Source organism: Alternaria atra (genome assembly GCF_907166805.1).
Source record: "Alternaria atra isolate CS162 genome assembly, contig: 28, whole genome shotgun sequence".
Taxonomy (NCBI): Eukaryota; Fungi; Ascomycota; class Dothideomycetes; order Pleosporales; family Pleosporaceae; genus Alternaria; species Alternaria atra.
The window spans coordinates 927,800-950,448 of NW_025091326.1; the positions used below are offsets into that span (position 1 = coordinate 927,800).

The 22,649-nt window shown below is 51.5% G+C and overlaps 8 protein-coding genes across 8 annotated transcripts; 4 read left to right on the top strand and 4 right to left on the bottom strand.

The window, feature by feature from the left end:
• Window positions 1–203: 203 nt before the first annotated feature.
• On the top strand, window positions 204–2,549 carry ALTATR162_LOCUS7353 (uncharacterized protein; the record flags this gene model as incomplete). Its single annotated transcript, XM_043314981.1, has 6 exons — window positions 204–247; window positions 310–410; window positions 458–1,265; window positions 1,320–1,587; window positions 1,639–2,060; window positions 2,117–2,549. 6 exons carry the CDS (start codon window positions 204–206, stop codon window positions 2,547–2,549), a joined length of 2,076 nt encoding a protein of 691 aa, XP_043170916.1.
• An 87-nt stretch (window positions 2,550–2,636) lies between these two features.
• ALTATR162_LOCUS7354 (uncharacterized protein) lies at window positions 2,637–8,552 on the bottom strand (the record flags this gene model as incomplete). The annotated part of the gene is made up of 9 exons (XM_043314982.1): window positions 2,637–3,372; window positions 3,425–3,583; window positions 3,648–4,304; window positions 4,352–4,969; window positions 5,022–5,073; window positions 6,301–7,733; window positions 7,785–7,949; window positions 8,006–8,298; window positions 8,511–8,552. 9 exons carry the CDS (start codon window positions 8,550–8,552, stop codon window positions 2,637–2,639), a joined length of 4,155 nt encoding a protein of 1,384 aa, XP_043170917.1.
• Window positions 8,553–9,534: 982 nt separating this feature from the next.
• On the bottom strand, window positions 9,535–10,872 carry ALTATR162_LOCUS7355 (uncharacterized protein; the record flags this gene model as incomplete). The annotated part of the gene is made up of 4 exons (XM_043314983.1): window positions 9,535–9,790; window positions 9,839–10,512; window positions 10,565–10,721; window positions 10,781–10,872. The coding sequence occupies 4 exons, from the start codon at window positions 10,870–10,872 to the stop codon at window positions 9,535–9,537; spliced, it is 1,179 nt and encodes a 392-aa protein (XP_043170918.1).
• A 534-nt stretch (window positions 10,873–11,406) lies between these two features.
• On the top strand, window positions 11,407–13,202 carry ALTATR162_LOCUS7356 (uncharacterized protein; the record flags this gene model as incomplete). The annotated part of the gene is made up of 5 exons (XM_043314984.1): window positions 11,407–11,518; window positions 11,678–11,775; window positions 11,831–12,482; window positions 12,533–13,128; window positions 13,179–13,202. The coding sequence occupies 5 exons, from the start codon at window positions 11,407–11,409 to the stop codon at window positions 13,200–13,202; spliced, it is 1,482 nt and encodes a 493-aa protein (XP_043170919.1).
• Window positions 13,203–14,069: 867 nt separating this feature from the next.
• On the top strand, window positions 14,070–15,269 carry ALTATR162_LOCUS7357 (uncharacterized protein; the record flags this gene model as incomplete). Its single annotated transcript, XM_043314985.1, has 4 exons — window positions 14,070–14,132; window positions 14,179–14,204; window positions 14,256–14,613; window positions 14,664–15,269. 4 exons carry the CDS (start codon window positions 14,070–14,072, stop codon window positions 15,267–15,269), a joined length of 1,053 nt encoding a protein of 350 aa, XP_043170920.1.
• A 466-nt stretch (window positions 15,270–15,735) lies between these two features.
• Window positions 15,736–18,203, top strand: ALTATR162_LOCUS7358 (uncharacterized protein; the record flags this gene model as incomplete). Its single annotated transcript, XM_043314986.1, has 3 exons — window positions 15,736–16,011; window positions 16,062–17,694; window positions 17,788–18,203. The coding sequence occupies 3 exons, from the start codon at window positions 15,736–15,738 to the stop codon at window positions 18,201–18,203; spliced, it is 2,325 nt and encodes a 774-aa protein (XP_043170921.1).
• A 633-nt stretch (window positions 18,204–18,836) lies between these two features.
• ALTATR162_LOCUS7359 (uncharacterized protein) lies at window positions 18,837–20,831 on the bottom strand (the record flags this gene model as incomplete). The annotated part of the gene is made up of 2 exons (XM_043314987.1): window positions 18,837–20,594; window positions 20,661–20,831. 2 exons carry the CDS (start codon window positions 20,829–20,831, stop codon window positions 18,837–18,839), a joined length of 1,929 nt encoding a protein of 642 aa, XP_043170922.1.
• Window positions 20,832–21,387: 556 nt separating this feature from the next.
• Window positions 21,388–22,554, bottom strand: ALTATR162_LOCUS7360 (uncharacterized protein; the record flags this gene model as incomplete). The annotated part of the gene is made up of 3 exons (XM_043314988.1): window positions 21,388–21,841; window positions 21,891–22,418; window positions 22,472–22,554. The coding sequence occupies 3 exons, from the start codon at window positions 22,552–22,554 to the stop codon at window positions 21,388–21,390; spliced, it is 1,065 nt and encodes a 354-aa protein (XP_043170923.1).
• Between the last annotated feature and the right edge of the window lie 95 nt (window positions 22,555–22,649).

Sequence of the window (22,649 nt, forward strand, 5' to 3'; positions counted from 1 at the left end):
CGTCTCCTCCATATTCATCATTCGTCGCATCGCTCGCCAAGCATCGTAAAGCAACTGTGCCACCTTCAGGTTGAATATTGTGAAGAAGATGCCGCTTCTTGTAGAGGAGTACATAGTATCAAAGAGATGCCGCTTTCTTCTACAGGAGACTCCAGTCGAAACAACATCTATCCGTAATTAAACTCAGCAGTCACAGCCCCAATATGTCTCTCGAGCTAGATGCAAAGTATGTCAAGACAGGTGTATGGTAAGTCTCTGATTCATAGCCACATATGTGGTCTCTCAATATCTACTGATAAATGATCACAGGACCAACCTGGATGGCGGGGCCATTCTAGGAAGAACGATTACGACCGACACGCAAACCGGTAACCTCATAGTTGCCTTGTTAGCCATACTTTCAACACTAGGTAAGTAGGTCTGAGCATGTACTTGGAGCCATGCCTAACAATGGTAGGTACTGCGCATCTCTGGCATCTAATCGCTTTCGCGATACATCAGATCCGAGCCAATGGCCACGAATCAGATCCTCTCTTCAGACAGCAACAAGCATTGCTGCGCACACTCCCAACTCCAAGCTCTGTAGTTGCAGAGGCACTAAAGCTATGGTGGGCTTGGAGGAGAAAGGCAGACCGGCCGTTCCTTCGATCAATATTGCTGGTGCTTATCGCACTTATCTTCACGACCATGACAATAGCGGCCTCGGTATTTTCTTCGCTTGTTGTTGACACTGGAACCATCGAGGTACTAGTAGACTCCCCATTCTGTGGAAGCGCGAATCTTATCGGAACGGCGTGGCGAGAATACTCGAAAGAATTGGACCTAGCTGCTCCGGCCTATACGCAAGACTGTTACAGCAACGGATCGCTTCCTGTGACGTGTAACGTCTTCACAAAACCTAATGTCCCCCTCAACGTCGGCAGCGTGCCCTGTCCGTTCAACGAAACCATGTGTGATACCGAGGACGCCGTTAGTATCGACTCCGGCCTCATAGATGTTAGCAAAGCCTTCGGACTGAACTTGCCTGCCAAAGACCGGGTCACCTTTCGAAAGAAAATCGAATGCACTGTGTTGCCGGTTGTAAATTATTACGACGTTATTGACCTGAAAGATATGCCCATGTGGAAACCTGACTACAGAGAAATATTCCCGGGCGAACAAGTCGCAGCCATCTTCTATGGGCCCAAGCCTCCTCTCGATACCGGCGAAAGCTTTCTCGCCTACCTAGTTTCGTCGAACGTTAGTGGCAATCCTAAAGTCCCCAGGTAAGTCAAAGCCACGATCCTCTACTTGTACTGTTTACTAATCCATATATCAAGAGGCGGTATGTACTATAGGGGGCCAAACAACACCGTTATGCCAACCTGGTTCCCCAAGGATAGCTTTTTCCCCCTCAGTGCTGAAGGGCCAGAAGGGGACGTATTCTGGAAGCCTTTTCTACCAAACGCTCTCGAGTTTGAAGCACCAGTCGACGACCCTCTCTACTCAGCACACAAGGAAGTCAAAAAGATCGATGCTGCCACCGGAGAACACTTCTCGCAATATCTAGCGGATCATCCAATCAAGGGAGTCGGATGTACGCAGCATGTGGGTGAAATATTCAAATTCATATAACAGTCAGTACTGACGATTGAAAAGCTTCAGTATTGTCACGCCAGAGACGGCCAAGAAGACTACTGCACTCTATTTGAAGGAGTACCCTACCACACATTCCGCGACTTCGATTTCCCTGAAGCAAACAGCGTACAGCGAGCAGTACTACAGCTGATAATCAAGTCGGTCTGGCTACACGCCACTGTAAACGTCATGACATGTAAAACCACCACCATGATGTCCAAGGGAGATTTCGATGTTTCAGGGCTACCGAACGACTTCTGGAAACAAGAAGTTCTAGGATGGGAACAGGAGGTATGGGCAGCTATGCAAATCCAAGTCTCTCAGTATGCTAGGGGGCCCCAATTTGGCGATCCGTTTGCGGGTGAGGTCTTTCTGAAGCCGCAGACAGAGGGTGAGAAAACGCTCTGTGGGGCGCAAATAATGAAAAAGTCTGGTGGATTTGTGTAAGCATCCTTGTTTAACTCATAAACCTTTTAAGGCATCTACTAACTCATACCAGCAACATCAACGTCTTCGGTCTCTCCTTCGTCATCGCCTTCTCCATCCTCGTCGCAATCATCGACATCACACTTCTGAAATTCCTCGTCTACCTCACTCACTTCCGTCGCGCACTCGGCCCCCGTGTCGCCCGCTGGACACAAGATGGAGTATGGCAGCTCCAGCGCCGAGCTTACGAGGGTGAAGGTCATCGCAACTGGACTGATTTGGAGAGCGAAATCCCGCTAATGGAGAAGGGTCATAAGCTCAAGGACCTGCCGATTGTGTGGCGACCTGGCAAGAGTCCGATGATGGTGCAGACGTCTTCATTTTCTTCGACGAATTCGCTGAGGTCGCAGCAGCAGTCCATAAGCGAGCTGGCGGCGGAGGATGTTGAAAGCGCACCTGTCATTACTGAGCAACGTAGGGGCTGGTTCAATTTTGCGCGACACTGATGCTCGTGATTTCGGGCTGCAAACGAGTTAAAGCGTATACGGTTTCATAATCAAATTTGCTGGACTATCCATCTTCTTTCCAACGAGTTAGAGATACTTCTCCCCAACTTGAGGTTTTGTTACAGGCTTCGATGATAGTGAACAGTGTTTCTCCCCATCATACATGGTTCCCTCAGTGACGCCCCATTGAACAGGTCGCATGTGCGCATCAATGTCATCTGCTGGCGGGTGGCAAGCCGCACTGATGACGCGACTACACGATGCAGCGAACGGTATCCTTACTTCCATCTTTTTCCTTCCTATGAGACCTACAAATCCTACCAGGAGGTAGAAGGCGCATGTCAGAGTTATGAAGCTGACTCCTGAAAATCCACACGCTGATTTGGATTCCTCAGGCTTGAAAATGCCGTTACGATCATAATTGTCGATGCGCACAATGAAGATGCTTTGTGAGAGGAGCCAGTGCATACCGCCGCTCGCGATAGTCAGTGGCAATGACCAGCGGTACGGAAGCTGAAGAAAATATGTATCGCGCTGATGGCCAACTGGACGAGTAACACGGAGACCTTTACGAGATACTGCCATACTGTTCCATTCGGTTGCACCTGCCATTGCAGTGCATTCGCTGTTGATGGCCAGGTAACAAAACGAGAGAATGAGCTGAGGTGCATTAGAGAGCCAGGCGTTGAGAAGCGTGGCTTGGTAGGAGCTGTCTGTCTGGCGAAATGTCGTGTCGCTTCTCGTCCCCCATTTAGGGCTTAAATGGCCAAGAGTGCATAGTATGGCCATTAAGCAGCCGAAAAGAAGTCCAATGACTATGAATCTGACAGTTTGTCAGCCCAATCCAGATAGCAATTAGCTATGCGCAGTCTTACATGAAGTAGGAACCGTACTCTCGATCTCTGTCAAGAGCTGCACTGTACTTGCTGTATTGTTTTGCCCAAGTGCTGCCTGAATCACGCACTGTAATTGCAAGCTTGTCATGATGCAGCTCGCCGATGCTCTCAATTATGTTGTTCCGAGATAATATGCACCTAAAAGGTTGGTGTATAAAGTCAGTATTTGTCCCACGTCCAGCTCGTACAACGATTTACTAACATTCGTTCAGTCGTAGAGTCTGGCTGTTCCAGGAATGATGCGGCGCCATCACCGAGTGTAACCAGATGCTCCGACTTTTCCATGAAGACAACGTATAGCATCGTACATAGCTTTACAAAGTTGCAGGATATGACGATGATCATGAATGTGAGACTCAGCTGTATTCGACTGGACGTCCCAACCGTGTACTTGGCAAAGCCGTGAGTCACATGAGCGTATTTGGGCGGTGTCGGTTGTATAGATAGGCTTGAATTTGAGGTAGTCGATTCGAAAAGTATCCAATCCATAGTGTTCGCTGAAGAATTCCTCATGCGTGGAAGGTCCACATGCAAAGGCCCAATTGGCCATGTCTCGTTTAATTCCCAAGACACTCTTGCATCCACGTCCGGCCAGTCGTTGATAAAGCCATCAAGACGCGTAGTGTTTATTTCTGAAGCGTAGTCGTCTATCGCTATGTATACGTCTCCGTAGGCAACGAGATCGGTAGAATATGCCCGGAAGAGGCTGCGATTATCCAGTTTCTTGTACAGTGGCGTTCCAACGATCTTTGCGGAGTCTGACTGTTCGTAAATCTTGGTGTATGCAGCCGTGCCATTCTCAACAACGAATACGCGGTATTCATTGTTTGCTCCAATGAAGAACACCGCAGAATTGTAACTGTGATGCGTTAGCTTTCATCCATAGGACGTGTGTTCCAAGCGTACAAGAGGTGCAAAGGAATTGACGATATCGCCATGACAACAAAAAGAAATAATCGCCTTCGTGAGATTCGGCCAAGGTTTCGAAGGCTAAGAATTCCAATATCCAGCCATTGGCTCGATTTGTGTGCCCGTTCGACTTCTGCACGAGTTGGTGAGCTGAGTACCTGCATAGTGTAGTTTGATGCGGCGAGTAGCAGAGTGCTTAAGACGTTGATCACTACATGAATTGCACTACTCCACCAAGACACCTCCTCAGCTTCCCCAGTAAGTGGTACGGAGAAGCCATCTTTGTAGCCACCATTTCGAAATGCGCCTAGGATGAGGATAATGATGTTACAGGCAAGCACTATCGATGACATGCAACATCCGAGGAGAATGCCCATACGCCATCCGTGGAAGCGACTTTTGGATTTGAAAATAGTCACTCGATGATCCAGATACTGGACAACCCAAAGGATATGCCTGACAACAGGGAGTTTCCCCAGAGCCAAGAGTACGTCTTGCAAGTGATTCAGCCATCCGGATGTGTGACCTCGGGGTTGACTCGCCATATCTGACGAAGACTTCGCTTTGCCCGGCCCATTTGGGAGCAAGGTCTCTGCATCGTCAATGTCGATTGATCTACGGTCTCAAGGTCAGTCGGAAGCTTGTGATATCTCGCACCTGGACTTACGGTAAGTCATGTAACTCGTTCCAGTTATCATAGGTGTTATGGGTGGTAAGGTCTAGACTTGGATTTCGAGATCTCTGGTACCCTTGCTGATTCAGCGGGGACGTTGATTGAACGCGATGAAGCCCAGCGTATGGCCAACGCTCCGGCGAGGACATTCTTCTTATTTCAGCTCCGTAGAGAGATTTCGGCTTCTTTCAGACGTTGCTTCACGTCTTTTGCACGTTAGCTACTGAGCAAGGTTATGTTCAGTCTCAAAGGTCGACCATAGAATGGCTGGAATTGGACGTGTGCGGATGTAAGTAAAATAGGTATTCCCGCGATTGTTGATTGTGGAATAAGAGCGGTGATATCGAAGAAAGAACCTTGCGTAAATTGTGTAAGGTTGAACAGAAGGAGAGCATGTGCGGAAATAGAACACGCGATCTACTACCCGCCTGGCAGTGCCTGTGATAGGCCTGATATATATGTGATGGCGGGCGAGCGTGCATAAGACTAAAACAGGCTTTCAGCTTCGAATAGGCTCTTGCAGGGAGCTGAGAGCCTATCTGTGGTTTCCCGAGATGCAGGGCTTGGATCCAGGTGCTTACTTGCAAGCCGTTCTTCCAGTCTCCCGTCTTTTGGACCCCACACTAGTGGGAGCACGACCTCGGGAACGGACGCCGCAGTAACGTTGAGTCAGATAGCGAGAAGCTTCGATACTCGTGGTGTTGCTATGGATGAATTGCTTTGTTTTAGTGTGGTGGCAGCCACATCAGCCACGTGTAAAGATAGACAAGGCCAGAAGCAACTCTTGTGTAGGCGGCAGCCATGCTTGTTCTGAGAGGGGCGGCTTTCGTTAGACTCTGACATCCAATGCCTGTACTTTCACCAGTCGATGGTACCCAGTTTTTCTAGTTGATCTGTCCTGCAGGTGACGCTGATGTTGGGATTGAGAGGCAATTGTTGTCGTGCTGGACGAACTAGGGTTCGCGCCTGCCAAGTTAACGGGCCCCCGCTCACCACGACAGTCCAGGGTTAGGGAGGGAAGGAACATTCAGCATACGAGGACGACTACTCATATCGCCTACTAGGAGCGGCATTTTCTAACAACATCGGAGAAACTGATGATACTTGGACGTCTACACAATATAGCGATTAAACCTGGAAAATTCGATTCTCAATTCAGAACGACTTATGTTCTCAAACATGCTAAAACATGCAATCCATCATCCGATGTACATAGAATACAAAACACACCTCTCAATTTCCTCTTTGATTCAACCAATCTTCTAGTACGTACGCTTGAACGGTGGTACGGCCTTGCACTCAGCCTCATCCAAGGTAGTACCAACAACCTTCCTGTAACCTAATTGAGTCTCGCCGTGAGGCTTCTTCTGCCACGACAGTGTGTGCTTCATCCACTGTTCATCGTCACGGTCGGGGAAATCCTCACGAGCGTGGGCACCTCGCGACTCCTTACGGTTGGCGGCAGATTCGGCGGTTTGAACGGCACAGGTGAGGAGGTTACGTAGCTCGAGGGTCTCGACAAGGTCGGAGTTCCAGATCATGCTGCGGTCCTTGATACCAACGTTGGCGAAGTCGGCATCAACATCGTGGATCTTCTTGACACCCTCGTCGAGTGACTCCTGAGTTCGGAAGACGGCGACATCGGTCTGCATGACCTTCTGCATCTGGAGGCGGACTTCGGCAGTCGACTTGGGGCCATCAGATGTACGGATCTGGTCGAGGACGGAGATGGAATCGGCACCGGCGTCAGCGGAGACGGGGTCGGCCTTCTGGCCAGGGCTGAAGTTGTCGCGGATGGTGTGGGAAACAGCACGGCCGAAAACGATGAGATCGAGGAGAGAGTTGGCACCAAGACGGTTGGCTCCGTGTACGGAGACGGAAGCAGCCTCACCACAAGCGAATAGACCTGGGACGACCTGGTCGTTACCTTGAGCATCCTGGGTGATGACCTCACCAGTGTACTTGGTAGGGATACCACCCATGTTGTAATGGACGGTGGGAAGAACAGGGATGGGCTGCTTGGTGACATCGACACCAGCAAAAATAGCGGCAGTCTCAGAAATACCAGGCAGACGCTCGTGGAGAACCTCGGCGGGCAGATGGCTGAGCTGGAGGTAGATGTGGTCCTTCTCTGGACCGACACCACGACCTTCACGGATTTCCAGGGTCATTGATCGGGATACGACATCGCGGGAAGCAAGATCCTTGGCAGTTGGCGCGTAACGCTCCATGAATCGTTCACCCTCAGAGTTGAGAAGGTACCCACCCTCTCCACGGGATCCCTCGGTAATCAAGCAACCAGCACCATAGATACCAGTGGGGTGGAATTGGACGAACTCCAGATCCTGGTTGGGAAGACCAGCACGAGCAACCATAGCCATACCGTCACCAGTGCAAGTGTGGGCAGATGTGCAGCTGAAGTAGGCACGTCCGTAACCACCGGTGGCCAGTACAGTGTTCTTTGCAATGAATCGGTGGATGGTTCCGTCTTCCTGGTTGTATGCGACAACACCCTTGCAGACGCCGTCCTCCATGATCAGGTCGGTGGCGAAGAACTCGATGAAGTACTTGGTGTTGTGTCGTAGCGATTGTCCGTAGAGGGTGTGGAGGAGAGCGTGGCCAGTACGGTCAGCGGCAGCACAGCATCGGTATGCCTGTCCACCCTTTCCATACTTCTGCGACTGTCCACCAAAAGCACGCTGGTAGCTGGAGTGCGTTAGTGCGCCCTACAAACTTCAACTGGAGGGTTATTCGTACATCTTGCCATCGTCTGTTCGCGAGAACGGGCACCCGTAGTTCTCGAGTTCGATAACGGATTGAGGCGCTTCTCTTGTCATGTAGTGAATGGCGTCCTGGTCACCAAGCCAGTCGGATCCCTTGACTGTATCATACATATGCCACCGCCAGTCGTCCTCGTGCATGCTAGACATATCCGTCAGCTTCTGTCAACCCGCTGAATGCCTATCTCCTCTACATACTTTCCGAGCGCAGCGTTAATTCCACCCTGTGCGGCTACTGTGTGTGACCGGGTGGGGAACAGCTTGGATATACAGGCGGTGTTGAAACCAGCTTCAGCGAGACCGAATGCGGCGCGAAGACCAGCCCCTCCGGCGCCGACAACAATGGCATCGTATTCGTGGTCGATAACGGGGTATTTGCTGGAGATGAAGCCCGACGCTTCCTTCGCCCTCAGGTTCTCGGTAGCGAATATGCGTTGCGCTGGCCGGGTTGAAGAGAAAGCTCGTGTGGTTGGGCGGAAGCTCCTCGCGAGCTATGAGGCGAACATTAGCCATTGAACAGCAACGAGTCTTATGAAGACGAAGAAGATCCAAGAGCATTGTCCACGACTACAGAAGTGTCGTGTTGATATGCGGCAATGTGCCAAAGCCATGTGGGATGTGGCACACGCCTCGGTGCGGCGGATGCCGAGTTTATCAACCGGCGCCTGCGAGCGTGTGGCATAGAAAGCTTGTAGAGACTCACCTGGCTTGCAAGCTGCGTACGACGCATCCTGAGACAACTCATATTGGCGGTAGCCGAAGAGCGGAGAGTATGGGGGAGTGCGAAAGGTCCTGGTGGATTCGAAGTTGGAGGTCAATGATGGCAGTTGCGACTGACGGCGTTACTTACAAACTAAAATCGGAGGGCGCTAATTGGATCGGTAGGCCTCGGCTGCATTGCCTCTCAAGTACCTGCCATTCATTCCGGCTTTTCTTCTTGATGGACGTGATGCAAGTTTGCCTCTACTCCAGGGTCACGCAATTCATATAGGCTATTAACATAGACCGGAACTTGGCCTAGACATTTTGCTGCAAGATCTGTTCACCACTATAGACGTAAACCTTCCTGACAAACTCCACCTACACAAGATAGCTATATGTTCAATACAGCGAACTTCGAACGTTCAAAGCGATATTGGTACTTGCGAAGCACATGGCAACTGCTGTCACTCGGCCTGACTCATACGACTTGTCTGACCGACACTTGTTGCCGCTGGCGCTCAAGATATGGAGCCTCATTCGTCGTCGTCATAGACCTTCTCACACGATCACATGGCACTTCCCCAGTCATTGATCTAGGGAATTTTCTCCGCACGTTGGATTCTCGGTATAAGTGTTCCAACTAATGCTAGTATACTTACGGTCCCTATTAAAAAGGTAAAGTCACGTCTGGACAACAGATAAAGAGAGAGTAAGTGCCTCTAGCAAAACACACATACTTACGGCTTAGTTCCGCTTTCTACTCACGCCCGCCCGCCCTGCTGTCAAAATATACTACTTGCTACGCGAGCCAGGTCGCACAGAGATATCACGAAAACGACTTCGCACCAGTAGCTAGAACAGACGACACGATCATGTAAATCACAACACAGGTAACGCATTTTGAATTGGGGAATCGTTGAATTTTTGTTCAATCGCTCATGACTGGCATCCATGTTATAGACCTATCCCGTGCGCCCAAGCCCATGAGAAGAAAGCATGCACTCCGTGGCACCACCTCAAGACTTCTAAGACGAAGTCTGGAGGTCCTTCTTGAGGACACCCTCGTATTGCCTCTTCTCTGCCGGTGTCTGGTAAGCACCGTGACCGAACTTGGAAGAGGTGTCGATCCACTTGAGCTCGACCTTCTCGAGCGCCCTCCTGCTGGTGTGGGTGAACATGGACTTGCGCAGGGTCATGACGCGCTTCTTGACACCAGGGCAGTTACCCTTGAGGAGAACGAAGTCGTTCTTGACCTCACCGTAGCGGACGAAGCCACCCATTCTGCTACATGTTAATAGTGATCAACAGTCGGAAGGAAAGATAACTTACGGTGTGATGCGCTTCTTGGAGACGTCGAACTCGGTGGAGGCGTTACCCTCGTCGTCGGCCTTACCGATACGGTAGATCTTGTGGTTGACAGAGGTACGGTGGTGGTAACCCATCTGACCAGCACGGGCAACAGTCCATTGGACGTGGGCCGGATGCCAGGCACCGATACAGGCGACCTTACGGAGACCCTTGTGTGTCTTACGCGGGAGCTTCTTGGTGCCCCATCGGGAGGTGACACCGTTGTATCCGTGACCCTTGGTGACGGCGATAACGTCGATCATCTCGTTGTCCTCGAAGATGGAGCTGATCTCAATTGGCTTCTCGAACAGACCGTGACCGTAGGAGACCTTGTCGGCGATGCTGCCACCGTTGACCTGGATCTCCATAAGATGGGCCTTCTTCTGTTTGAGAGGGGTCTTGTGGATCTGGGTGTGGGCGAGAACGCGGACGACGGTGCAGTACTTCTTCATGCGCTCGAGCTCGCGGGTGATTGAGGCACCGCTCTCCTCAGAGTGCTTCTTGGCGTACTTGGTGAAGGCCTTCTTCTTGCTCTTGTACCAGTTGCGGTAGAATCGGCGCTTGACCTCGTCGCTCAAGTGCTCGGCCCAGACGGTGGTGAGCGAGCGGAGACCGCGGGGGGTCTCGATGTAGCCGACAAGACCGACAGCGATCATCTGCAGTCGTGTTAGTATTGCGCCAAAATCGGTCGGGGTTGGCTATGCGTACGGGAGGAGTCTCGATGACTGTGCAGGCCTCGACAATCTCCTTCTTGTGCAACTTGGCACCGGGTCGGTCAAGGTCGCGGACGATGGTGGTCATACCGGCCTTGTAACCCATGGCAGCCGTCAGGTGGACGGGCTTCTTGGGGTCATCCTTAGGGAAGCTGGCAATTGCAGTGAGCAGGCTGTCGGACGCTGGGCGGCGGTGACATGGGGAATTTACCTCTTCACCTTACCACGGTGACGGGCAGCGCGCTTTCGCGGCAAGAATGCCAGAGACCCGTGGCGGGGGGCTTCGAACTTCCTGTGGGACATGGCGAGTTCGATGTGCTATGGTTAGTAGTGTCGAAGTTGTCGAAGAAGTTCGGGCTCAAGAGAAACGAATATTGTTGTGGGCGGAGCGAGCGGACTGGCGCTAGCTGCATTGGGGCAGGCGCGCCTTCCACGTCCGGCCTTGGCACTTTGGAGTTGGCCTCCCCCACTAAGCAGTGAATCGAGGTATCAACTAACACGCTTTGTCTCTGTACCTGCGCTGTTGCTCCCTGCATCGTCGCCCGCCCTCGTCATTCCGCCGCCGAGTCGATTCCACCGGAGCTTAACAACAAGCCCAACCAACCGCTAACCCCGCCATCGGCCACTCGACCAGCAGACACCGCTCCCACTACATCATCCCCCATCAATCACCCACCCACCACCCTCGACGTCGGCGGCGCTATCTCACCACGGCCCTACCATCAGCTCGGCAGATCGCTTCCTGAATACCCATACATCATTCTTTACGGAACACAACAGAGCACTAGCTACCCTTGATCGCACGCCGCTGGTGTTCCGCAATCCCTGTCCAGAATCATGGTAGAAGCCGAAGGCAATCCCACGACGTGGAAGTTCACCCAGTACGTACCTCTCCCCATGACAGCTGTACCTATTGGCTCTCTTGGCCTGCCTATCGCCGTGCTTGCCAGTTTGCTCAAATCATGCTGGGAACGCCACTGACTTGACTAGATGCTTCGGCGACAAAGGCGATGTTGAAGATATAACCGAAGGTACGTACCCATTTCTTACCACTCCATCCTCTGTACATTCGTTAATACCTGCATGCAATTTCTGACAGCGAGCGCAGCCGACATCATCTCAACTGTCGAGTTCGACCAGACTGGCAACTACCTCGCAACTGGTGACAAGGGTGGTCGTGTGGTCCTGTTTGAGAGGAACGAGACGGTATGCCCCCTCCTCACTAGAAGCCTTCACCGGCGGAAAGACTAACAAGACGTAGAAAAAAACCTGTGAATACAAGTTCCACACCGAATTCCAATCGCACGAGCCCGAATTCGATTACCTAAAATCTCTCGAAATCGAAGAGAAGATCAACAAGATCAAGTGGTGCCGCCGGCAAAACGCCTCACACTACCTACTCTCCACAAACGACAAGACAATCAAGCTATGGAAGGTATTTGAGAAGTCACTCAAGGTGGTGGCGGAGAACAACCTGTCACACGAGTTGACACCTGGAGGTGGGGTTGCTGGTGGAGGCGGTCCCGTCAGGAACCCGAATGCACAGTTTCGCAGTGCCACCGATCTGAAGCTCCCACGGCTTACACACCACGACACAGTTGTTGCTGCAGTACCGCGAAAGACGTATGCGAATGCACATGCCTACCACATCAATAGCATATCGGTCAACAGCGATGGAGAGACGTTCATCAGTAGTGATGATCTGCGAATCAACCTTTGGAACCTCAACATCCAGGACCAGAGCTTCAACATTGTCGATATCAAGCCGGCCAACATGGAGGAGCTTACGGAGGTCATCACAGCCGCTGAATTTCATCCGATCAGCTGCAATTGGTTCATGTACGCAAGCTCGAAGGGCACGATCAAGCTGGCCGACATGCGCGAGAGTGCCTTGTGCGACCAGCATGCGAAGCGTAAGTCGTCCGCTGCTTTGTCCAAAAGCAATACTGACTTCGATCTCTAGAATTCGAACAAGAGGAAGACCCATCTTCGCGATCCTTCTTCTCCGAGATCATCTCATCCATCTCTGACGTACGGTTTTCACATGACGGGCGATACATCTTGTCACGCGACTATTTAACAGTCAAGATCTGGGATGTCAACATGGAAAAGACTCCGGTCAAGACCATTCCTATTCACGAGCATCTGCGACCAAGGCTCTGTGACACATACGAAAACGATAGTATTTTCGACAAGTTCGAGGTCGTTTTCTCTGGAGATGCGAAGAATGTCATGACTGGCAGTTACAACAACAACTTCATGATATACCCATCTGATAACGACAAAGATACCGAGGTAGTATTGCAAGCAGATAAGTCTGCGTTCAAAGCCAAGAAGGTTGGAATTCCAACACCCATGAACTCGTCGACAAGCCCCACAGGCAGCAGCACAAGTAAGAAGGGTGGTTCGAGAGCCGGCAGCCCCGCTGCTGGTGCAGTTGGACAAGGGCAACGCATGAGGAAGGAAACAGACGCAGATCAGATCGACTTCAATAAGAAGATCTTACACATGAGCTGGCATCCATTCGAAGACAGCATCGCTATAGCAGCAACAAACAACGTAAGCATTTCGGCCCTCCTAGAATTGATCATTATTCTAACAGTCTACAGCTTTTTGTCTTCTCCGCATTGTAGGGGCAGCCTTGATTCACGAATATCGCCAAAGAACACATGTAAACAGGAGCATTAGCTTGTTAGATTCTTGGTCATCTTTACCCTTCCATCTTCCTTTCAATGTTGGCAGCAGCCTGCCAGGCGGCGCTAGGATGATAGAACAGGAGCATTCTTGGCGAATTGGCGTGAGAGTGCAGATGAGAGACGTCGCAATGCGGTCAACGACTGGGTAGCCGCAGAGCAGTGTAGATTGCAACACCACTATAATGACTCTGAGTGGTGCAGAGAAAGAACAAAAGAAACTATAAATAATGAGTGTTGGTCCCACCTCTGCGTGAGACAGCCGTCAAAGCACCTGGCAGACGCTAATAGTAGCTGACAAGCATATCGACGTTGTGTATACGCTTCTCTCTACAAGCATCACCCTAGAACACTCGAATGCTCAACCTAATATACGTCTTCCATGATATGCGCATAGAGACGTATGTTGAAACTCTGCGCTAGAAGTTTGCTTGATCCGGCAAGGCCTGAGGTTGATCCCGTTAGCGCCCGTGAGGCTCATGACATCCCAGACTTCCACGTAGCATCTCACACCTCTAAGTTTCTCTCTGCGACATTCACAGAACTACGAGCCATGATAACCACATAGCAAAGAATTCACAATCGTTTCCTAAGTAAGTGCGTATTTTGCAGAACCTGCGCAATAGAAGTTGGTTGCGTGGGATGCGTTTGTACGGTTCTGCACCTGCCAGCTTACCGTCATTTGTCACTCACCTACGTCACTTGCCTAACAATTTCAGTTTTACCACTTTTTGCTTTGAAAGTCTTACCGTACTAAAAGCTTACTTCGGCGATTGTTCTCAGCTTTTGCGCTGCTCAACGGTTACCATGGCCGCTATTGCGCCGGTTATTAGCAGCTTTTCGCTCATTTTCGGAGGATGTTGCGCCAACGTAAGAATACCAAAGCCAGTACGAGAACGAGACTAAGAATATAAAGGTTTACTGTTTGGAAGCAATAGTGAAGTAACCAGCGTGTAATCATCTGTAGTAGCATAACAGCTGACAGTATTCCAGACAAGAGCCTGACAGCGGCTTACTCATCACGCTCTTTCAGTTTGTGTTTACATGTCTCTCAACGCTACACTACCAATTCGACCCAAATGGCCGCTACTTTATGAGGAGTTCACCCGTCCCTTTTCGAAAGTGGTGTGTTAGCGCTGCGTTGTTCTTCACAGTCAATATGCTGAACAACTGGGCTTTTGCCTTCAACATCTCAGTGCCTGTCCACATTATCCTCAGAAGCTTTGGTAGCGTGACTACTATGACAGCTGGATGGTTCCGCGGCAAGAGATATACTTTTCTACAAGTCTTCTCCGTTGCGATTTTGACACTGGGCGTTATGGTGTCCGCATGGGCGGATGCGCAGTCGAAGGTACGGTGGTAGATTCCACCACGCAAGGACAGGTGCTAATCCTCAAACAGGGCAAGAACATGGAGGCTTCGAGCTCCGATGAGTCCAATTCGTCTCTCCAGGCTGGTCTTCTCATCCTGCTTATCGCACAACTGCTTTCGGCATGGATGGGAGCCTATGTTGAAGACGTTTATCGCGACCATGGCAAGGACTGGCAGGCCAACCTCTTCTACTCTCACTTGCTGTCCATCCCGTTCTTCGCAGGATTCGCCCCAGTCTTGACTCAACAATTCAAGCGTCTCCAGGCTTCGCAATCGTTCGAAGTACCACCCAAAGTCGCCGAAAGCCTCCCGCCAATCGTCAACAGTATCTTGGCTTCGACATCACAGCACGTCATTTACCTTACCGCCAACGCTCTTACGCAACTACTCTGCATTACCGGTGTCAACATGCTTAGTGCCAACACCTCTGCCGTTACTGTTACGATAGTGTTGAATATCAGGAAGTTGGTGAGCTTTTTGTTGAGTATATGGCTATTCGGGAACCAGATGAGCGGATTGATGAAGGTTGGCGCTGCAATGGTGTTTGGTGCGGGTGCATTGTACGGATGGGAAACTTCGTATCGCATTCCACAGCAGAAGAAGCTCGAAGCCGAAAAGGGAAAAAAGGGCCAGTAATTACACAGCGTATACTGCTTGAACCGCTTCATGACGTGGTGTCAACGGCAATCTAGACCGACCCCCCGGCGAAGGTTTGCAAGGAAGTAGGCGTCGGTGGTATCTCGGAACACATAGAGCACATGAAGATCATTCAGATCACCGTTGCCAAGAGTACATAGACGAATTCACTTCACCAGAGCTCCATTACCCCTCGCTGGGGGGCTGTCATCGTGGTGGACCAATGACCGCTAATGCAGGGGCCAAGTGCAAGCGAGAGAGCCCATTAGGGATTGGCTCTTCCGGACCCTGAACTCGCGATTAGGTGTCGTGTCTCTTAGAGCGCAACCCCAACTCTCTTTTCAATTCCATCAAACCCATTCCTTTGTTTGTGGGAGGTGAGTGCATTTCAACCTCTTCAACCGTGTTGCAGCATTCCAAGCTAACATCCAACTCAACAGATAGCTTCATCGAGCTATAGCCCACCATGTCTTCACCTGCTGGTAGCGTCCGCCAGCGCGCAGGCAAGGACAAAAAGCGTGGAACCTCACCGAACCCAGAAGCCCTTGCCGAGAAAGTTTCCGAGAAAGTCGCCAATGTCGTCGAGAAGGCCAAACCATACAAGCCGGCCCAGGTGCAGCAGGGCAAAGAATGGGACTACAAGCTCGCTATCACAGTAATGACCGTTCTGGCCTTCGTTACGCGATTCTGGGGCATCAGACATCCTGATCAGGTTGTGTTTGATGAAGTGCACTTTGGAAAGGTGTGTATGTCATCTCAAGGGCTCATGCAGATCGCTAATCGCACTTGTAGTTCGCTTCTTACTACCTGCAACGAACCTACTTCTTCGATGTCCATCCACCCCTCGGAAAGCTCCTCTTTGCCCTCGCTGGCTGGCTTGTGGGATACAAGGGCGACTTTCTATTCGAGAACATTGGCGATTCCTACATCACCAACAAGGTCCCCTACGTCGCATACCGCGCCATGCCTGCCTCGCTCGGCGCTCTTACTGTTCCCATCGTCTTCATGATCATGTGGGAATCCGGCTACTCGCTACCCGCCTGCATCACTGCGGCTGGTCTCATGCTTCTTGACAATGCCCACATTGGCCAGACGCGTCTGATCCTCCTTGATGCTTCGCTTATCTTCTTCATGGCGCTCTCTGTGCTATCCTACATTCGCTTCTATAAAGAGCGACACGTTCCTTTTGGGCGAAAATGGTGGAAGTGGCTCCTTCTGACTGGTATCAGTCTGAGCTGCGTCATCTCCATCAAATACGTTGGTGTCTTCACTTTCTTCTCTATTGGTGTACCGGTCATGATTGACCTCTGGGACTTGATGGACGTCAACCGACGACAGGGTGCCTTGACTCTGGCCGAATTTGGCAAGCACTTCGCTGCCCGCGCTGTTGGCCTGGTCATCGTTCCCTTTTTCCTATACCTTTTCTGGTTCCAGGTGCACTTCGCCATCCTTACTCGATCCGGACCTGGTGACGACTTCATGACCCCAGAGTTCCAGGAAACTCTGAGCGACAACGTCATGAGCCTCCAGTCTGTTGGAATCAACTACTACGATTCCATCACCATTCGTCACAAGGAGACCAAGGTCTACCTTCACAGCCATCCCGACCGTTACCCGCTGCGCTACGATGATGGACGTGTCTCTTCCCAGGGACAGCAGGTTACTGGGTATCCCCACAATGACACCAACAACCACTGGCAGGTTCTTCCTTCGAGCCCGTTGTCCAGTGAAGTTGGTCAACGCGTCAAGGTTGGCGACACCATCCGTCTTCGCCATTTGATCACAGACACCATTCTCCTAACACATGACGTTGCCTCTCCTTACTACCCCACCAACCAGGAGTTCACGACTGTGAACAAGGAGGAAGCAGCCGGTGCACGCTACAACGACACTCTCTTCGAGCTGAAGGTCGACAAGGGCAAGGGCGATTTCAAAACCATGTCAACTCATTTCAAGCTGGTCCATGTGCCAACAAAGGTTGCGATGTGGACCCACACCAAACCTCTTCCTGACTGGGCCTACAAGCAGGCTGAGATCAACGGCAACAAGGCCGTCCAGCAATCCAGCAATCTTTGGTATGTGGATGATATTCCATCTCTTCCCGCTGAGGATGAGCGCAACAAGAAGGAACCCAAGCAGGTCAAGCACTTGAGCTTCCTCAGGAAGTGGGTCGAGCTCCAGCGCGCCATGTTCCACCACAACAACGCCTTGACGAGCTCGCATCCTTATGCATCCCAGCCCATCTCCTGGCCTTTCCTGCTTCGTGGTGTGTCTTTCTGGACTCACAACGACACTCGTCAGCAAATTTACTTCCTGGGTAACCCCATTGGATGGTGGCTTGCTTCCTCGCTTCTTGCTGTCTTTGCTGGTATCATTGGTGCCGACCAATTGGCTCTCCGCCGTGGCATGGATGCCCTTGATGATCGTAAGTTACTGTTACCCTACATAAAACCCAGATTGTTTGCTTTCATTTTGGCATTTGTATTTGAAGGGGAGGTTCTAACATTCATGTCCGCAGGCACTCGCTCTCGTCTTTACAACTCCACGGGATTCTTCTTCCTCACTTGGGCTGCCCATTACATCCCCTTCTATATCATGGGTCGTCAGCTCTTCTTGCACCACTACCTCCCTGCTCATCTGGCATCTTGTCTGGTTACTGGCGCGCTAGTAGAATTTGTATTCTGCATCGAACCTCAGGATCCCGAGATGCCAGCCGCTGCCAAGGGTCACCGCCGCACTCGCTCACGTCCTGTCCGCGAGCGTGTTGCTACTTCCAGCCTGATGGGCAGCTGGATCGCCTGTGGTGTCATCCTTGCTGCCGTCTTCTGGTGCTTCCTCTTCTTCGCACCGCTCACCTACGGCAGCCCGGGTCTTACTGTTCCCCAAGTTCAGTCAAGGAAGTGGCTTGGCTACGACTTGCACTTTGCCAAATAGACAGAGCATGAGTGGAAGACGCACGTAGCTGTGGAGTTGAAGAACTTTCTATTGGTTAACTAGGGTAAAATGATGCACAGCGTGGAGTGCTGGTAGTGCGGTCCCGGATTTTCCTTGTATTTTATAGTGTTTTTCCGCCTTTGGACGTGGCTGAGTGGAGGCTATCGTCTTTGAGCACGCAAATATTCTCCTATGTTTTAGATATAAAGTAGGGTGGTGAACAATGCATGATCAAATCATCAAAGTACAAGTTTGCAAGCTTCCAGGATCGTATTCGCAGTGCATGTATACATATTTCCTGCCAGAGGTGATTGGGGTGTTGGGCAACGGTGAAGAGAGATCAAACATTTTGGCTTATATGAGACCAGCGAGGGACAAGGTAATATCTACACCGTAGCGGTTGGCTAGGTGTCTTTGATGATTTAAACCCCTCCATGCAGCTTCCAAACACAATCCTTGTCAATCTCCACCGTGCGTGTGCCAAAGCAACAGCTATCGCCCAGATCCCCGTCATCCCATTCATCTCCACGCGGCGTCTTGACTTTACGTTGCAAAAGCCAGTCGTCGTAGCTCTCGTCATCATGACGCTCATCCTCCGGTTTCCCTGCGACAACAGGTTCGCCACCATCCTTCTCAAAACTCAAACTCGCCTCGAAAACGCTCAACATCCATTCCAGGACCCACGATATCAGAAAGATCCCTACGGCCCATCTGGCCAAACACCCTCCGTAACGTATCGTACAGGTTTGTGCTTTGATTCTGGTGAATCATGTTGTCAAGCTGGCTGTCCGAAACACCTTCGCCAACAACTTCCCTAGCTTTCTCCTTGCCTTCGCGCTCGACGACCTTGTGCATGGCTAGCGCACCAAGCAAGTGCTGTGCGGCTTCAGTGTAGCAACCAATGTTGATACACGAGACGCCAAGGTTGTAGCGTGCGCGGACAAAGTTTGGTCGTAGAGCAAGAGCACGCGAGTAGGCGTCGATGGCTTCTTCGCTGCGACCTGAGTTTGCGAGGGTAGCGCCGAGACGGTTCCAGAGCAAGTGGACTTGCGATGATGAGTTTGAGACGCCGGATTCTGTCGATGCGAGGGCGGCGCCGAAACAGTCGACTGCTTTGTCGTATTCTTCTACGCCGTAGAATAGCACACCTAAGCCTACTTGCACATCGGGATCCATTTGTTCGCCAGTGGGTGACAGTTGTGCGGCTTGGATGAAGAGGTTTGTGACTTTCTCGTGGAGTAAGTGACGGTCTGTGAAGCCCATCTCGGCATCTGAAGAGAGCGGCTCTTTGATTAGCGATGGATACTTGGTGGCCAACCAGCGTTCCAGGGTCCGGTATGCGGTGCTCTCGTAGCCTTCGTTTGTGTAGGATACGGCTAGGCCCATCAGAGCCTCTAGGTTCGATGGGTCTTGCTTCAAAGCGTGTTCCAGCGCTCTTATAGCCGGTGTTTCCTTCTCGTTCTGCGCTTGTGACTCTCCCAACCTTACCCAAGCTGCAATGTGATTCGGGTCTTTCTGAACAGCTGCCTCAAACGCTAGGGCCGCCAGTGAGAGGTTGCCACCGTCTTCCATAATCTTGACACCTTCTTCAAACGGATTCGTGACGTTCTTGAAGAGGTTCTCCTGCTCGAACAGGTAGTCGCCCATGGCTGGATCGCAGACCGAGTGTGTATTGAGCCCGTCGAAGCCTTCCCACTGATCCATGTCGCCCATGTGTCCTTCGACGAAGTTTTCCTCGTTGGCAAGTTGCCTAGCGTATTCAGTCTCAGCTTGGATACCCTTCCAAATGGACTCGAAATCGTCGAAATCAACGGCATCTTTCTCTACTGACCTGTCCATTTCGTTGAGCTCTGCCTCCATGGCCTTGTTCGCCTCGGCGTCGAGAGCACTCAGGTCCTGCTGGTCTGTCTGCTCGAGTTGTGCGAACTGAGCTTCCCAGTCCTGATCGTCAAGCTCCACCATGCGTCCCTTGCCTTTGCCTTCCTGCATGGGTTGTTGGAAGTTCTGTGGTGCGTATGGCTGCTGCATCATGCCCATACCGCCCATTCCCATGCCCATGTTGCCCATACCCATGCCCATTCCATACATAGGCTGCTGGTATCCCGTCATCGAAGGCTGAGAAGCCGTAGTTGGGCTCGCCGTCCGCGCGTTCGGGTTCATCTGCTGGAATTTTGCGAATTCGGCAGGGTTGAATCCTGCTGGTCTTTCTTGCATGGCTGGTCCTCCCATCTGTGGCGCTTGCATGCCCGGATCGAACTCTGCTGCCCACGCTGGTGATCCGCTGTGCTGTGTCCGCTCCAGCTCTCTTCGCATTTGCTCCATGGCGAATGGAGATGCGGGACCGGGTCCTTGTGGGAGTTGGACATTCTGGTTCATGAACTCGTTCATCATCTACGATGGCATAGTTAGCCATAATTCCCACTTGTTCGCACTCATCGGCTACTGTTCCCAACTTACACCATCCGAAGGACCGCCCATCTGCTGGCTTCGCATGCCCTCTTGCATCCCTCCGGGCCCCCGCCCAACCAGGCGGTCTCTCTGGAGCGACTTGTCATCTTGCACATGTTTGGTGAACTGGCTGAGTGGGTTCGCGCCTGTCGAGCATTCTGCGCCGCCGAGGAAAGACATGGTGGAAGGTAAATAACTACAAGAGTGAGAAGCAGTTGTTATGACGCGATCAACAGGAAGAAGAGAGTGTATGTACAAGTCGGGGTCGAGTGGGTGCAAGAGGCGCGTCGGCCGGTCTAATTGATCAGCATGTGGAGAAAGTACGCGGGGCGGCCGAGGTCGCTGGACCGCCACACCGAGCGGGTGAATCCGACCCTGTACAACATGGCTTTGCGCCGGCACATATTACTACGCTTCACCATACTGTGTTCGTTCATAATACGGATCGATATTGTGCATTGGCAAGAGTGTTATTAGATCAGCATGCCTCTCTCAGACCCTGACCCCATACCATGTACAAAAGAAGAGGGGAATATAACAACGCCGGACGCTCATCCACTATGATACAAAAGACCTATCTATCAACACAGCACGCAGCTAACGGGACCCATATCCCGATTGTGCAGTCGTACAGTCATGTCGACCATTTCCACCGTACATCATTCGTTGTAGAAACGTGGGGCGACCTTCTCATTGCATGTTTTCACAGTTCCTGGCTTCCTTTTGTCGTCATCTCTTATTCCTGGGTAGAGTCGGAGCGCTTGTTGCGTTGTTGCTCCGTGCCAGACTTGCTGAAATCGACGCGGAGTTGCCTGCCGTAGATGGTCTTCTCCATCAAGACTTCTCTAGCCTTGGTGGCGCTAGCAACATCGATAAAGTCGGCATGAGCAAAGCCTCTGGGCTGACCGGTCCTCCTGTCAATGGCGACACGGACATCCATGACATTGCGAATATCGCGGAAGAGGTCATTGAGGTCCTTGTCTGACATCTCGAAAGACATGTTGCCAATGAACAGTGTCCTGGAGGGAGGGTTAGACTCAAAGCTGTTGGTGTTGGTGTTACGGGTCCTGGAGTTGGGCTTGGGCTCGTGGAACTGGACGACGAGGTTACGGCCTTCGAAGACCTGCATGTCAAGGTTGTCAATGGCAGCTTGTGCGTCTGGGATGTTCTTGAATTCAACATATCCGAAACTGAGTGAGAGTTAGCACGTGCTTTCAATAACTGGGTCAACCAACATACCCTCTGCTTAGACCCCGGTTGTCGTAGACAATCTTGGTGCTCTCGACATCACCGAACTTGGAGAAGACGCGCTTCAGCTGCTCTGCGGTGACTTCGTAGTAGAGGTTGCCAATGTATAGCATCTTGTTCGGTGTGGTGTTCCTGGGAGTTCTGGGGGTCCGTGGCTTCCTCTCTCCGCTCTGGCTTTTCTGTGCGTGCTCAGCGGCAGATTCCAACGCATCCGGGCCAACAGTAGCAGATTCGTCAGTGGGCTCGGCTTGCACTTGTTGCTGCGCTGGTGTCAAGTTCTCCTCGATGGGTGCCTCAGCTGCCGTCTGCGCAAAGTTCTCGGGGGTGTCGGCCGCAGCAGCCTCCGTCTTTGTGGCTTCATCGCTAGCGAATCGTCGCTGGAAGGACGATATTGACCATTGCTGTTGTCTCAGACGGAAAGCCGAAGGTGTTATGGTGTTGATTGATCGGGGCTTCGCAAGGTACGCCTTCGAAGGCGACGCGGTGATGGCGCGAACAGCGGTGCGGCGGAGAAGAAACCTGCAGTGACGGATTAGTATCACCGTGTCAATTGCAAACGAGGATAGTCTTACATTATGGGTGATTTGAGTGAAGTTGGCAAATGTGAATTTCCTGCTAAAGGTCGGAATACGGTAAATTTTTGGGCATGGATCATAGATTCGCGCTAAGCAACCAGCACGTGAGCGGCGTCGTGTAAACCATCTTCGACGTGTATTTTCGCACCTGCTGATGACGTATTGCAAGTTACAA